This window comes from Lissotriton helveticus, chromosome 9 (assembly GCF_964261635.1).
Source record: "Lissotriton helveticus chromosome 9, aLisHel1.1, whole genome shotgun sequence".
Classification (NCBI taxonomy): Eukaryota; Metazoa; Chordata; class Amphibia; order Caudata; family Salamandridae; genus Lissotriton; species Lissotriton helveticus.
In genome coordinates this window covers 109,937,616-109,954,175 of record NC_136070.1, presented here as the reverse complement: position 1 = coordinate 109,954,175, position 16,560 = coordinate 109,937,616, and the positions used below count along the sequence as shown (strand labels likewise).

Here is a 16,560-nt window from a genome sequence, read left to right as displayed (position 1 = left end):
AAAGACTATGACAGAAAGGATTTGTTTTTTCCTCCTCAATCACAATAAAACCATTATGACCAATAAAAGTACATTAAAAAACCTTAAATTCAATCATATCAAGAAAGAGTATACATACCTGCTCGGAAGCAGCAAACAAGAGAGGATGAGCCTAGTATGTTGATGGGTTATATGGTGTTTGGAGTTCTGGATTATTGTGATTTCTTGTTGTTCTTAGAAGCTTTTAAGGTGCTGCTCAGAAGTGTTGAATAAAAGGTCATGCATAATGCTAGCCTCCTTGTCTTTAATACAATCACAATTCTATGTACATTATACCTCTGAGAATCGACATTCCCACCTAAGTGGGAAAGAAGACCATGATGGGCTGAGAAAGGATCACTGGATGCTTGTGATCACAAGGCAGGGTGAAAAGATCCAAGACGGTGCAGGAGAGGAATGTAGAGCAGTAGTCTGCTGTGGTGGAGCAGCCGTTCAGGTAGGTATATTGGGGATCACTGCTGCAACCAATCCACCTGATGTTAAATGTTGGCAGACAGGGATCTACCTGGCAGGAGGGAAGCATGAGCAGACATGGAAAAAGCGGAATAATCTAAGACTCAAAGAATGATTGAGACCCTGTAGCAGAAGGAATTGGAGACAAACTGGCACCTCAAAGACATACAGGATGAGAGGCCAACCCTAGCGAAAGAAAGAGCACGACTCTCCCAGGAACCTGTCAGTTGTCCAAGTCAGCCTTAGCCCTACCTGTCTGCTAGAAGTATGTGTAACTTATTAGTCTTTTTCTACCAGTCTTATCAGACTTTCAGAAAGGGACCTTGCATGTGTCTGGCTGTGTGCCAGACCTGATGATCTTTAACAGGTGAGCTTTGATCGAGATTGTGTCTACTTCAGTGTTCTGTGATGAATGTGACTAATGTTTGACATTCTCAGCCCTGTCTGCCTGTCAAAGGTGGTAACTGATCTGGTTGGGAGACCTCCCGTCCTGTAGAAGGTGCCCACTTATTTCCAGGGAACCGTTTGTTCCTTATCAATTTCTCAAAAAGAATTTCTCAAAAAACACATGTCCTTTTTGCAATAAGTTTCAAACTTCTTTTATTGGATTACATTCTTTTCATGATTTCTTCATTTATTCACAGCAAATTAAATCAATCCCATGAATTATACTCAATGCATTTTGGGTCACTTTCAGGGCCCTTCCTCAGGGGTCTATATATAAAAAAAGATGAAAGAAATGGAAAACTAATTAGTCCCAAATCTCGAGTCAAGGTGTATCAAAGACATATCGTGTTTTTTACCAAATACAGTCTCCATACAAATCAAATGCATGTACATGTTGTTATAACGATTTTGGAGATACCATAATCAATCAGGCACTCGGTTACTTGTTCCATAAAGATCTCTGTTGTTAGTAATAGAAGCTTGAATTGGCACATTGGATGGGTCAAACATAGTTGCATGATCCTTATCCTCCTTTTCCAGGACATGGGGCGGATCCTTTGCATTTCCTCAATGCGATGTTTGGCATGTTTGCCAAGGCATCTTACCCTACCAGTGCACCCCCTGGCCCCGTGGGTCCGCTTGCCTTTAATTTGGGCATTCCTCACCAGTATGCCCAGGCGCCTTTCGTGCCTTTCATGCCTACGGCTCTGTCAGGCCAGTTTCCGGCACCAAGGTTTTCGACTCCAATACCTCAATCACTGGCGCCATCTGGTGTTGGACAGATGTCATCCCGGATTCATTCGGCGCCGTTGCCTGCTTCGGAAGGTCCTTCTTCAACACCAGCACCGTTGTCACCGGCGCAGCCGATCCCGAAGCAGCGTTCCAGGAGGGAAGCGCAGAGACTGCTGGAAGAAGAGTACCAGCAGGAACATGAGGAAGCGGATATCCTCGATTCCATGGACAACTTCAAAGGGCTGCAGGAGATAAGTGGCCTGGATACTTCCCCCGAATGGGAGCTTTCTTCTCCAAAGACCTTGCCTTCACAGGATGTTGCTCCTTACCACACAGTCATCAGGAAGGCTGCTGATCTGTTGGGCCTACAGATAACCTTAGCTGAGGTGAGATCAAATGTATTGACTGAAGTGTTGCATTCTTCCTCCACTACTGTTGAGCCTCTGCTGCCTTTTAATGAGGCATTGACAGAGCCAATTATGGAGGTGTGGCGGAAGCCCGTGTCTTCTCCTACAGTTTCTAGTTCAGTGGCATGGCGTTACAACCCTGCTCCTGGTGATCCAGCTTCCTTTCAGCCAGGCCTTCTTCCGGAAAGCTTGGTAGTTCAGGCGTCTTGTTCCAAGCAGCCAGCTGGGTTTTTCCCTACTACCCCGGGGTATAGAGACTCGAAAAAACTTGAACAGTCTGCTAAAAAGGTGTTCTCCGCAGCAAGTATGGCTCTTAAATCTACAAGCGCCACATTAATGCTAGGGAGATACATTCAAGCTCCTAAGTTGCCTGAGGTTGATCGTGTTCACTTTCTGGAGGTGTTATCAGATGCTCAAGTGGCAGCCCATTAAGTCATTCAGTCGGGTCTGGCCACGGCGGACTCGGTCGCCCGGGTAATGGGATCTTTGGTGGCTACCAGGAGACATGCCTGGCTTAGGTCTTCAGGTTTCTCTCCTGATGTACAAGCTGCTTTGCTCGAACTACCCTTTGATGGATCTAGACTGTTTGGAGCAAAGGCAGATTCTGCACTGCAGCGTTTCAAGGACAGGAGGGCTACTGCAAGATCCTTGGGCCTGTAGACCCAGTCCACGGGTTATGGTTACATAAGGTATCAAGGCTTGAGGAAGGTGGATTCCTTTTGAGGCAGACAACAGCCACAGCAGCAACAACAGCAGAATCCTCTGTAAAAGTCATACAGAGGAAAGGGTAGAGGCCGTGTGTGAGGAGCTTCTTGACTTCATTCTTCCTCCTCCTCCTCCTCTCCTGTACAAACCACCAGTTCTGCAGAAAATCAGCTCCAGCTCCCCCATCTTGGAGCATGCTGGTCCTCTAGGGGGCTGCGTGTCCCATTTTTTTCAAGATTGGAAATTGGTTACTTCGGCCCGTTGTGTTTTGAAACTTGTGGAAAATGGGTACGCCCTACCTTTTCAAGAGATTCCACCTCCTTACCCTCCTCCCCAGGGATGTTGTTCAGAGGACCATTTGCTGCTTTTGCAGCGGGAGGTTCTTGTCTTACTGCAGAAAGGTGCGATAGAGGTAGCTCAGGAGCAGGAAAGGGGTCAGGAATGCTACTCCCGGTATTTCCCTGATCCCCAAAAAGGACGGGTGGTTGAGGCCTATCCTGGACCTCAGGGTTTTGAATATTTATCTCAAGCGGGAGAGATTCAATATGTTTACCATAGCTCAGGTTCTTCTGTTGCTGCAGCAGGAAACCTGGATGGTGTCGATCAACTCGCAGTATGCATATTTCCACATCCCTATTCTGAAGTCGCATAGAAAGTATCTCCGGTTTAAGGTAGGGTCTCAACACTACCAGTTTGTGGTCCTTCCGTTTGTTCTCACTTCCGTGCCTCAGGTCTTCACAAAGGTGATGGCGGTGGTGGCAGCACATCTTAGAAGGTCAGAGATTCAGTTTTCCCCCTATCTAGACCACTGGCTGCTCAAAGCAAGGTCGCTGGAGCTGGTACTGTGTCACTTTCAAGTTACAACGCAATTGTTGTTCAACTTGGGTTTCTCAATAAATATACCCAAATCTCACCTGTCACCCTCTCAGCGCAGCCTGTTCATAGGGGCAGCACTGGACACTACTGTGTGTGGAGCTTTTCCGCCGCCGCAGAGGATTCTTGACATTCAGGAAAGGATTCTTTTGTTTCATGATGGAGCGGTTGTTCCAGTCCTGAAGGTCCTACGCCTGCTCGGTCTGTTCACTTCCTGCATACTGTTGGTCAACCATGCACGCTGGCACATGAGGGCACTCCAGTGGTACCTCCACAGGCAGTGGTTTCAGCACAATAGAGATCTCAGGGAAAAGTTCAGGATCTCCAGGGACACTGCAGCGGAGCTGTCTTGGTGGAGTGTGCCAGGCAATTTGCCTCAAGGAAGGCCTTTACAACCTCCTCCACCGGTGGTCACAGTGATCATGGGTGCATCCACTCTAGGGTGGGGTGCTCATCTGGGGGATCTGGAGATCAAGGCTCTTGTATCTGAGGAAAGGTTGCGTTGGCATTCACCTTCTGGAATTGTGGGCAATACGTTTGGCTCTCAAGGCCTTTCTTTCCTCCCTTTGCGATCCGTCGATTCAAGTCCTGACGGACAACACAACCGCGATGTGTTACATAAACTAACAGGGAGGGGTAGGGTTGTATCATCTCTGCAGAGAGGCTCGGGAACTCTGGTCCTGGGCTCAGAGCCATCATATTTGTCTGTTTGCAAATCATCCGGCCGGTGTGCCCAATGTGCGTGCGGACAGTCTCAGTCTGCGATATTCGCCCGATCACGAGTGGGGGCTTCATCCGGGGTAGTCCATCGCATCTTCCGGATGTGGGGGCATCCTTGGTTGGACCTCTTTGCTACTTGTTTAGAAAGTACACTGCCCGTAGTTCTGTAGTCTTCAATATTTGATGCAGGGAGTGTTGGGGGACGCGTTTCAAGTGGATTGGAGCTTGCAACTCCTTCACACGTTTCCTCCCATACCTTTGATTCGTCGAGTTCTCAGGAAGATTCGCCAAGGCCGGGCACAATTCATATTGATCACTCCGGATTGGCCAAGAAGGGTGTGGTACGCATATCTTCACCTCTCTTCGCACACCTCGACCTCCTCTCACAGTCGTAGGGGCAGGTTCTACACCCCCACCTTCAGAGCCTGCACCTTCATGCCTGGAGATTGAACGGGGCAGTCTGAGTTCTTTCTCTCTCCCACTGGTTGTGGTGGATGATATTTTATCATACAGGAGACACTCCACCAAATCTAGTTATTCCTCTAGGTGGTCTAACTTTGTGAAATGGTGTGGAGAGAGGTCCATTGATCCTTTGAAGGCCCGTTTATCGGATGTTCTTGACTCTTCATTTTCTTTGGCTCTGCAAGGTTGTGCTGTGGCTAGGCTAAAGGGTTACTTGTTAGCCTTGTTTGGTTTTCTCTGTTTGTCGGACCAGCCGTCTTTGTTTTCAGTACCCATTGTTATGAGGTTTATTAAGGGCCTCATCAATAGGTTTCCTCCCACTCCCTTCATTATGCCTCAGTGGGATTTGAATTTAGTACTGACTTTTCTGTTGGGGTCTCCTTTTAAGCCTCTTCATAGTTGTCTGTTGAGACTTCTTACTTTCAAGATGTTTTTTCTGATTGCTATTACCTGAGCCAGGAGGGTAAGTGAGCTTTAGGCTTTTAGTCTAAGCCTCCGTTTTTAACCGTTCATGCAGAAAAGGTGGTTCTCTGGGCCAGAGCTGCTTTCCTGTCTAAGGTGGTCACTCCTTTCCATCTGGGACAATCTATTTCCTTACCTACCTTTTATCCTCCCCCTCACCCTTCCAAGGAGGAGGAGAGAATTCACCGCCTGGATCCTAGTAGGGCTGTCAGCTTCTACCTGCACAGGACCACGGAATATGAATGATTAGCTGTTTCTGGGCTATGTTGGTAGAATAAAGGGCAGGTGGATCATTTTGTGCATCAAGATCTGCTTCGCCTTGGCAAAGAAGGAGCCGCCTGAAGGTATTAGAGCTCCTTCACACCAGGGATAACTCTTTATTCTTCTGCTTTGGCTAGAGGTGTTCCTATTGTAGACATCTGTAAGGTGGCAACTTGGGCCTCTCGCCACACCTTTGCGAAGCATTTCTGCTTGGATTCTGAGGTTAGGATCCAACATCTTGCAGCACGTTCTGTGCTGCAAGATGTTTTGGTATAGGTAGGCGGACACCCTCCTCCGGGAGGGGTACAGTTTAGGGATTCAATTCATAGGGTGAGGAATCCATAGGAAGATGTATCCATCAGAAGAACAAGTTATTTACCTTTGGTAATGCTTTTATTGGTGGATACAGTATCTGCCTTTGAATTCCTCAATGACCCACCCGCCTCTCCATTGTCCACCTGCTTATACAGAAAAGCTTCTGACTGTTTGACATTGTTATTTTTCAAATGTTTATATTCCATACAGTGTATTGCTAGGAAATGCTTTGGTTTTGGCTTTTTCTTTATCAATATACTGTATGTATTTGTGTATTTATCTGGTATACTGTGTGCACTTGTATTATGTTGTCAGTCCGCCCGTTTGCCTCGAGGGCACGGAAAAAAATGTGCGTAACTGACGTCAGCACGCCAACCAGGGCTTCTTATGGTTCCGGTGACGTCATACAGTCGCGAGCGGAGTCATGCTATTGTTATGTCCTCGTCGACATGGGAGAGCTAAGAAAAGAATTTCCGTGAAATGCTGGCACAGCGGTAATTCATAAGGTGAGGAATCCACAGGCAGATACTGTATCCGCCAGAAAAAGCGTTACTGAAGGTAAATATATTGTTCATCTGGTGAAAAAACAGGAACCCCTGATCTAGTAGTACAGAATATTATTATTATTATTATTATTATTAAAGGCTTTTATATCGCGCTCTATTACTAAAAAAATAGTATCCTGGCGCGTTGAAGGCAGAGCAGACTGGGGGAGCGTAAATAACTAGGAATACAGAAAGTAGGGAGGTTTAGACTATAATATTGAAAAGATGGGTTTTAAGACCCTTCTTAAAAGAACCAAGAGTCGGTGCAGTTTTTAAATGAAGAGGTAAAGTATTCCAGGATTTCGCTGCTCTCACTGAGATTGATTGGCCACCAAGTCTGCAATATTTAAATTTGGGGACAGTCATTTGGCACAGATTGGCCGAGCGCAAAGGGCGATTGGGAATATACAAGCAGAACCTTTTTCTCAGGTAGACAGGACCAGTGTGGTGGATGGCCCGATACGCCAGCACTAGGATTTTAAACAAAATCCTGTGGGCAACAGGGAGCCAGTGCAAAGCACGGAGAAGAGGTCGAGCACTGGAACGCCTTGGGACATTAAACAGAAGTCTGGCAGCGGCGTTCTGAATAACCTGAAGGCGGTGAATCAGGTAAGCCGGCAAGCCAGAAAACAGTCCATTAGCGTAGTCTAACCGAGAGAGTATTAATGCCCGAATGACAGTCTCTTTAGCTTCTTTCGGTAACAGAGGGAAAAACCTGCGCAAAGTTTTTAAAGTGAAAAAACAAACTCCAGTGACTTTATTTATATGGTCCTCGAACTTAAGGTTCTTACCAAACCAAACCCCCAAATTTTTCACTGGGCCCGAAGCAGCTTTTGGAGGGGGTAGGTCGGTAGGCCAAAGACAATCACTAAAATCCTCAGGAAAAGAACCATATAGCAGGATCTCGGATTTGCTTTCATTACATTTTAGCTGGGCGTTAGCTAACCATTGGAAGACAGAGGATAGGCATAATTGGGCCGCCGACGTATCTAAATTATCTTTGGGCCAAGTAAACAGAAGTTGCGTATCGTCGGCGTACGCCATCATTTTTGCCCCTAACTGTTCAGCCAGGTAAATCAGAGGGGTAAGATAAATATTGAAAAGCAATGGGCTTAACATGGACCCCTGAGGAACACCAGTAGAAAGCAGTTTAGGAGTGGAAGCAAAGGGGGGCAACCAAACTTGTTGCGTGCGGTTTTTTTAAAATGAGGTCAGCCAGTCAAATGCGGAGCCAGTAATACCTATATCGGCTAGTCTGGAGAGTAGAAGGGAGTGAGGCACCGTATCGAAGGCAGCAGAGAGGTCCAATAAAATCAGAGCCGCTCTGCCACCCCCGTCAAGACACTCCCGAATAGCCTCCGATATTTCGACTAAAGCCGTCTCAGTACTATAGGCGGCCCTGAAGCCAGACTGGGCTGGGTGTAGGGCCTCCGTGGATTCCACGAATTTCTCCAGTTGACCAAAAACAATCTTTTCGCATACTTTTGCAAGCGCTGGCAGCAAAGATATTGGTCGAAAATTGGACGGGGTGGCCGGATCAAGACCATTTTTTTTTAATAGTGGGAGCAGTTTTGCTTGTTTCCAACAGTCAGGGACGGTAGCTGAGTGGAGCGAGAGGTTAATGATCTTGGTTACCTCCTTTCCCACCGATTCCGCTACACCCGCAAGTACTCTGGCCGGGCAAGGGTCAGAGGGAGATCCAGATTTTAAGGCAGCAACAATGGCAGTGATGTCCGAATCTAGTTGAGGGGTAAAGTTGGCCAGTTGGGCGATGCGTCTGGGCATTAAAGGAAGCGGAGTTGTTAGGAGAGACGAAGGGCCATTACAAACATTTTGCAGGTCCACCTGAATTTTGGCAATTTTTTCAACGAAGAACTCAGATAGTTCTTCGCACCATTCTTCTGATGCGGACAGCAAAGGTTTTGATGCACAGGGGGATACAAAGCTATTGACAATCGCAAATATTTCCTTGCTGTTGTTGTTAGCTTTGCTGATGCGCCCTGCATAGTAGCTACTTTTGGCAGATCTGATGGCTGCATAATACTTTTTTTGTGCAGTCCGTAGATCCTTTTTCGCCTCAGGCAGGTAAGCTAGTCTCCATAACCTCTCCAGCTTTTTACAGCCTGATTTAAGGTCTCGGAGAGCAGGACAAAACCAAGGTTTAGAAGGGGTAGAACGGAGTCTACAGACCCGACTGCTCTTAATTGTTGCGGCAGTCGCACACTCCACCCATAGGTTAAATGCGCTGGCTGCAGCATCAATGTCAGGAGGGAGCAGTGGGCGAGAGGCAACAAGACCAGCTGAGAGAGTATTTAAGTTGATCTTCTGTGTGTGGGCAATTTGGGGCTGGATCGCAGTAGAGGACAATAGAGGCCAGGAGAATCTGATGAGCTTATGGTCAGACCAGGTTACTGGCTCAGGATGGACCATGTTGATGTCAAAGTTTGTGCATACCAGATCCAAAATATGGCCGCCTAGGTGGGTTGGAGCGACCACCCATTGTTTTAGTTGGGCCATAGAGAGAACTTCTGCAAGGCGAACCGCCTCTGGTAGGTCCGGGCTATCAACATGGATATTAAAATCCCCCAGAAGGAGGTACCGGGAATGACGCAAAATCCTAGGAACTATAACTTCTTCCAGGACCTGTACGAAATTGCCGATATAGCCAGGAGGACGGTAAACCAGCGTGCCACCAATGGATGAGTGGGCATTGAATATCAGAGAGAAGTGTAGCATCTCCGCCTCAGCCAGTTGTTCTTGGGAGTCAAAGGAGAAAATCCACTGTTCTCTGAAAACAACCGCGGTTCCGCCACCTCTACCCAGAAGGCGGTCAGACCTAAATATTTTAAATCCACGTGGAATAGCAAGTTCAACAGAAGGGGCACAAGTGTCATTGAGCCAAGTTTCCGTAATGAATAATAGGTCCAACAGATTGTCACTCAGCAGCTCAAAGATATCTGCTGCATGTTTGACCAATGACCTAGCATTGATCAAACCGGCTTTCACCAGTGAGGTATCAGTGGGATGGAAAGGCGGGAGGTTAAGGCTGGGCCGAAAACGGAAATTGCACACCTGGCATATTGTCCAGATAAGGTGATGCTAGGTAGTTTATTAGTACCTGCTAAGAATCATGTAACTGGAAAAATCTAATTAAGGGATACTTAGAAAATATTATAGATTCTATAATGAGAAAACATGCCAGATTGTAAGACACCTTTTAGAAGGAACTTTCTTTTGCATACCTTTGACCAAGACAAAACGGTACAAGACATTTAGAAGTGATAAAGATAAGGTTTAAGAGTGTTGATAGCTCATTCTTAGTATTAGTTCCTTTGAATAGCATTTTTAAGAAAGATCAGGGCCTGATTGCAAGTTTGGCAGCACCACAGCTGACGGTGCAACCCGCCGTTCGCTGGGGGCCGGCCAAAAAAGTGGTTCAACAGCCCACAAGATCAGGAGTTTTTTCCTGGTCTGGTATGTGGTCCTGCGGAAGTCTGATAGCTGCAGTATGTCAGGCTAAAACAGCCTAAGAGGCACACTGCTGCACCCAGAATGCTGACTACACCTTCCTGCATGGCGTGGCATGCATGCCACACCATGCAGGAACTGGGGATGGTTATTTACAGAGAGGCACAAAATGTGCCCCCCTGCATGCACCCCAAGGCCCAGAGGCACAAGGGAGCCGTGATAGTTCCCCTGTTTTCATGGCGGTCTTACCGCCATGTAAAGGGTGGTGTTGAGGTAACTCATAATATACTTGGCGGTGCTGCTGCAGCACCACCAGCATTTATACCTCTGACCTTTGCGAGACCGCCCTAGGATCCTGGATCCCCAGTGGTTGCAGCGGTCCTGTGGCAGCCCAACTGCCACACTAAAAATACTGCTGGCTGGCCCCCAGTGTGACGGCAGTCGAACCGCCACCACAGGTTTGCCCTTCCTATGCACTGCCAAACTCGTAATCTGGCCCTAAGTCCAGCAAAAACGTGCTCACACCTTGACCTAAAACATCAGACCTAATTTTCTACCTACTAGGACAAAGTTTAGGAAAATCAGAGACAAGAATTGTTTGACAAGAATTGTTTACATCGTCGGTGAGACAAAAAAAGAGTAGCAAACATATATTTAACATGAACGAGGGTGAAGGATATATGCAATGTGATCAAAATTTCATTAACCATTTGTGCACGCCAATTGTGGTTGATTTATAAAATACATTTGAAGATAAGCTCCCATTCACCTGCCATCAAGCAATACATACATGCCAAGACTTGTCTGCTGCAGCGGTTGTCTGCCTTAGCTTTACTCTAATGAAGGTCCCTCAAATACTGTACTTTATTTGTTAAATAAAGATTATCTGGAATACATTCTTTTATCCATGTATTTCTTTTCCAATTCAGGAACGAGATGAAGACACAGGGGCATATTATCAAGGGGGTTTATCTCCGCTTTTTTGGCTTTAAAAGCCAAGAAAGCGGAGATAAAATTATCTGCCTATTACCTAGCTGTCGCTAACACCAGTTAGCGACAGCTAGTAGGAGATAGCGACCATCTTGGGCCCCACTTTGCATGTCAGTGATATTTATCACTAATGACATGCAAAGTGGGCGTGCCAAGATGTTAGCGACTGGAAACAGTCGCTAACATCGCTATCTCCTATTACCAACTTTTGGAGATATTCGCGCTAAGCGCGAATATCTCCAAAAACTAACACCTGCCCTAAGCAGTTCTTAGCCATGTTATCCAATGGGAGGGGGATAACATGGCTAAGAGCATTAGCTCGGTAATGCATGAATATCGCTGACTTTTCAGCGATATTCATGCATTGCGGCCGTTTTTTATCGCATTTGCGATAAACCTTGATAATAGCAAGGTTTATCTGCGATAATTTCTGACGATGCCTAGCGTTAAAAAATTCGTTGCTAAGTATCGTTAGCGATAAATATCACTTAACGTTGGTAATATGCCCCACAGTTGTTTAAAGAGCACCACATCGTGATGCTCTCCACTCATTTGTTTGATGTATTGCAACTTTTGACTTAATATAGAGCTCCAAATCCTGTCAGCTAGGTCTTTACAATTATCACCTCCCAACATACATATACATGCTACAATACAAGCTTGTGTTTTTAAATCGTGTGTGAAAGATGCCATGTGCGGCAAAATGTGACACTCATGTATTTTTTTTTAAATATAGATTGCACACCCATTTGGCGTGGTGTATCCAGATGAACATTCAAGCTCAAAAACCTTTGATCCAGACGGATTCACAGTGATTGAAAATCTCAAAGCAATCCGCATCAAGGTGCTGTATCACTGAAATACTGTTTTTCTGACAATGGTGTAGATATAGTCCCCGTTTTAAGTTCATTGACACATTGTTGGTATCCTTTAATTTTCAATGAGCAACCACAGAGAGACTGTGACTGGCAGAGGTTCTAACTGTGCTTTCAAATGCTCACCGTGTATAAAATAGATGCTAAGAAAGTTACTGAAGTAGTGATGGTTTCTGAAAAAATAATTACAAATAACGTAAGGCTTGTATCTGTAATTTGCTGAGTACAATATGGGTTCAAGTATGCTGCTAGCTGATATTCTGTGCAGATATATGCAAATACAGCTCTTTAACTAAAGAGGAGCATTAAGATTAGGAAAACAGTGGGGATTTATTGGAAATACATGCACGGTAAATATAATGGTGAGGAATTGAGTATTTTGAGTGCAGTAAAGTGAAACCGATACTACTGCAGTGGAAGCAGTATTGGAGAGATTTGTATTCACTTTTTTGGGGGAAATGTAACTAGTGTTCGTTAATCTTAAAACTTTCGTGTCTACTTGCTTAAACCAAAGATAGTATTCATTGCATCTTTGGACCCAATTTAGAGTTTTGTAGATAAGGTGCTCCATCACAAAGGTAACCGAGTACTCCGGCAGCCATGCCTCTGCCTGCTTCATTTAGACACAGACAAACCTTAAGTGTTACATGGACAGAACCATTGTTTCCTCAGTCAACAGAATATTTATTTTAACTGCCCAATGGATTAGGGACCATCAGGGGAAGGACATTAAACCATCAGCCCTATGTATGGTGGACGGTATAATGCATTTTATTCCTGTTCATCACTGCTAGGAAAAACCTGGCAGTGAGGGACAGGAAAAAACACAAAATGACTCCGACACCATGAAAGAAATCTCCCAGAGTGTGGAGGTCATTAGTTTTTTATTTTTCCAATACACATTACCATTTTGTGAGTTTGCTTTTGAAAAACAAGAAACCATTTGAAAAGTTTGATGGCCGGTCATTGTGGCTGACGGTATAGTTCACCAAACATTTAGTACATTGACAGAAATCTTCATGAAGACAGTTCATGTCAATGTGAAGAGATATTCATGAGTCCATGGGACATCTCTAAATTTCATGGATGGAAGTAATGTTCTCCCCTTTCCTAAAGGCAGTCTGTCAAAGTCTAAATTTGTCTGTTTGTCTAGTTAGGAGCGGTATTTGGTTAAATATAGTCCAATTCTGGCCTGCTTTCTATTTTGATCTACAATTGATGGCATTGTATTGAATTTCAATATCAATTAGAAAAAAATCAAATTCTACATGGGGATTCCTTATGTTTCAAAATATCCCCCGACACTGAGGTGAACTTGGAAAACTCCAAATATGAGAGATGTACCCTGGCAGTAAAACCTACTATCCACTTGTTGGACTTGGTCCTCTTCCCCCTAAATTTTTTCGCTTTTTTGCACGGGAGGCAGACCTTTGGGTGAGTGCCAGAGAGCCTGAGGAGTGGTCCTGAAGGGAATGGTGCAGGGATTTTCCGACCCAGCGAGGCGGGAGAGGTGCAGAATAGCCCAACTAGGTCCCGGGTTAGTGAGAGGGTTGTAGGGCCTCACATCCTATCTACAAGGAGTGAGACGGGGAGGTGTCCCGAGGTGCCCCAACCGCAGTCTAAGGTCCTGGAGAGTTCCATAAGGGAACCCCAGGTTGGGTGCCTAGGCTGTCCTGATGTGCCATCCAGTGAAGGGGAGCCCCTAGTGTCAGGAGAACCTGGGGCATCTGTCAACGGAGCTCCAGTGATTCGGTGGTCTGCCCAGTCGCAGGGTTTAGATCCTAGACTGGGATGACAGGTTCAGGGGTTGCCTGACCTGAAGGGAGGGGCACTTGTAATCAAGGTCCCCCCAGAATTGTCTTCTAGGAATACTTCTCCAGGTGGGAGGGTGCAGAGCTCTGGAAGGGGATGCAGAGGGAGGAAGGTCTCGCCTCTGGCACCGGCTCACCCACAGGGCTTAGATCCTGGGTTGGGAGGCCAGGGACAGGTACTGCTTGACCTGGCGGGTGGGACATCTGTAAGCAGTGTCCCCCCAGAATTGTCTTCCATGGGTACTACTCCAGTTAGGAGGGTGTGGAACTCTGGGAGAGGGTGCAGGGGGAGGGAGGACTCACCCTTGGCACCGGTGCAGCTTAAGGGTTCAGACCCTGGGCTGGTGGAGCAGATGGAGGGCCATGGCCCTGGACAAGTGAGAGAGTGGTGGTCTCAGGGTGCTCCGCAGATGAGGAAGAGAGGGCGGAACCCCGGAAGGAGAGGTAGGGGGAGGAGATCCTCACCCCTGATTGCTGGTCAGCCTGTGGGTGCGGACCCCAGGTGGTAGGACCGGTGGCAGTTTGGAACTGCACGGAGGAGAAGGAGAGTGGTCAACGGGTACTACAGGGCTGGGGCTAAAGCCCCCCACTCTGTGAGAGAGCAAGGGCCAGAGACATCTGGATGGCCTAGGGGCCAGTCCTGGCCACAACCAGCTAGAGAAAACCAATGGGGTGGCTTAGTTGGTCAAGGGAGGTTTGAGAAAGGGAGCCATTGGGTTCCAGAATGGTGAAGAACCTGCAGATGCCCCTGCAGTTGCGGGCTTGCATCCACGTTTTTCACCCCAAGCCGGAAAGCCCATCAAGGCATTGATCGGTCTACCCTGGCTTTTGGCTGGGGGGAAGTTGTGTTGGACTTGGCCCTCTTCCCCCTGATTTTTTTAGCTTTTTGGGGAAATCAACACGTCATTTGAGGATATTTCCCCCGTGGTAGAGAAATAGGCCATGTGTGGTATGAGGTGCCATAGTCCGTGCTGCACAATGGCGTGCGCACCTGTAATTCCCCCATTGTAAGAATGCACCTTGGTAAAATGTCGCTTTTAAAATTAATACCATGGCTGTGTGTGGTGCCGCCTGACTGAGGTGGGTTACCAGTCTAGTTGTTGTTTCCCAGCAACCCCAGCTTTTGGAGGGAAACCTGGCACCCAGGGTGCTCTACTCCTCCCCTTGAGCCAGTCAGGACTGGTTTCCCCAGATGCTTCTAGAAGCTTCTGGCACTGTCTGGTAGGTGGGGTGAGGGGCGTATAAATAGGGGGGCTGTGCCACCATGTGCTCAGTCAGAGCGTGGATGTGAAGGTGAGGGGACCTGCTGCCAGGGGGTGCCAACACATGGGCCTGTGTACTGGCCCCTGAGCCCATCTGTACCCCTCCACTGTCTACAGGGCCAGTGAGAGCCCACTGCTGGAGTACAGGCTGCTGTACCAGGAGGAGTGCCACGTTACAGGGGATGATGGTTCCTAGGAGCTGCTGTCCCGTACTGATGAGTACCCACTGACAGCGGACCTGGCCCAGTACTGCCTGTCTGCTTTCCTGCCCTAGCGCCTCGTGAGCGCTACAACTGTACGCTGCCTGCTGACTAGTCCCTGAAGAAGAAGACCGCTAAACTGGACTGGTCTGCGCTTCCCCGTCTGCTATCAAGCGCTTGGTGGGGGTGGCGCTCTATACTGATTGCCCCGAAGAAAAGGAGCACCTTTGATGGCACCCAGAAGGAAGTGAGGAGCGGGACCTGTTGTCCCTGAAGCCTTTGGTGGGACCTTACGCCTCATGAGCGCTATATCTTACTCCCCCCAAAAAGAAGAAGGAGGTGAGGAGCGTGAGCGCTATATCTGGTGGGCGCTATACTTAAAGTGACTGTCTCCTGCCTGCACCCCTGCACAAGGAGAGCGCTTTAGGAGTATTGCCCAGGAGAAGAGGGGAACTGGTGGATGCAGCGCTGGGCTGTGAAAGTGCTATATTTCTACTCCCCGCATTGTGGCCAGTGGTAGAGGAGCAGGAGCCTACTCCGCGTTATTGCCATAGCGGGTGCCCATCCCGCGTGTATGCTGCCCCTAAATATTTAACAATACTGCGGGAGCCTACCCCACGTATTGCACATCCCTGCATATGTAAATAGCTGGTGCCCACACCGCCTAGTGGCGCCCTTTTGCCGATTTGAAAACGCAGCGGGAGCCTACCCCGCGAGTTTCAGCCTAATTTGGTGGAAGCCTACCCCGCACTTTGCCCGCAAGGAGATCACCGCCGCAACCCGTGGTTGCCGAAAAAAACCCGGGCCGCTGCGCTGATTGCAGCGATCCGGAAGCCTGGCAGGAGCGTGCCTGGTTGGGGGTGTGGCCTGCCGACCGAAGGCGGAGGAGAGCCAGAAATAGGCGGAGTGGTGTCGGGGCTCCCGTGGTGCAAGGGAGCCCAGTGGAGAGAGACCGAGACTGGAGCCCACCCCGCCGGCCAGTGCCCCGCAAGAAAACCAGCCCAGAAGTCAACGGAGACTTCGCTCCGTGGTGGGGGCCCTCCAAAGGCGGAGGAGAGACTCGAGTGCAGCGGGAGGCTGCCGGCTACTTGACAATGCCCTGGGCCCCTGGAGAGGGACCCGGGTGAAGGGCGACGTCGGAACGAGGCGGAGGTGAGACGGGGCTCCCGTGGCAATGAGGGAGCCCCGTTGGTGGAAAACAACCGGAGCGTGAGCCCACCCCGCCGGTCAGTGCCCCCGCAAGGCAAGAATAGGCCCAGGTGAAGTTCGGCAAAGCGCTGCTGTGGGCGAGGCTCTTGTGTAGTGCAGAGAGCCCCGCATGTTGCTGCAGCCCAGAAACGAAGAAGCCGTCCGGAGTCCGCAGGAATCCTGGTGAGTGAGGCGGAGTTGTGGGACTGTCGGGGGCCCCGAAGCACTGGAAGGGTCCTTTTGAGGGCTGGGGGTGGAGAGGGCAATGGGGCACATTGTCGGTGCCATCCCCCCCTGCGCCAGTGTGACTTTACAGCTGCCCTAGCTAACAGGGGGCAGCTGCAA

General features: G+C 48.2%; 1 protein-coding gene across 8 annotated transcripts in view; it reads left to right on the top strand.

Moving 5' to 3' along the window:
- The window catches only part of LOC144780983 (uncharacterized), a 1,867,627-nt gene that overhangs the window by 1,727,145 nt on the left and 123,922 nt on the right, over window positions 1-16,560 (top strand). For all 8 annotated transcript variants that reach the window (XM_078659579.1, XM_078659581.1, XM_078659578.1 and 5 more), the window contains one exon: window positions 11,616-11,723. In XM_078659579.1, the coding sequence (XP_078515705.1) occupies window positions 11,616-11,723 (108 nt within the window). The remainder of the gene's footprint in view (window positions 1-11,615; window positions 11,724-16,560) is intronic.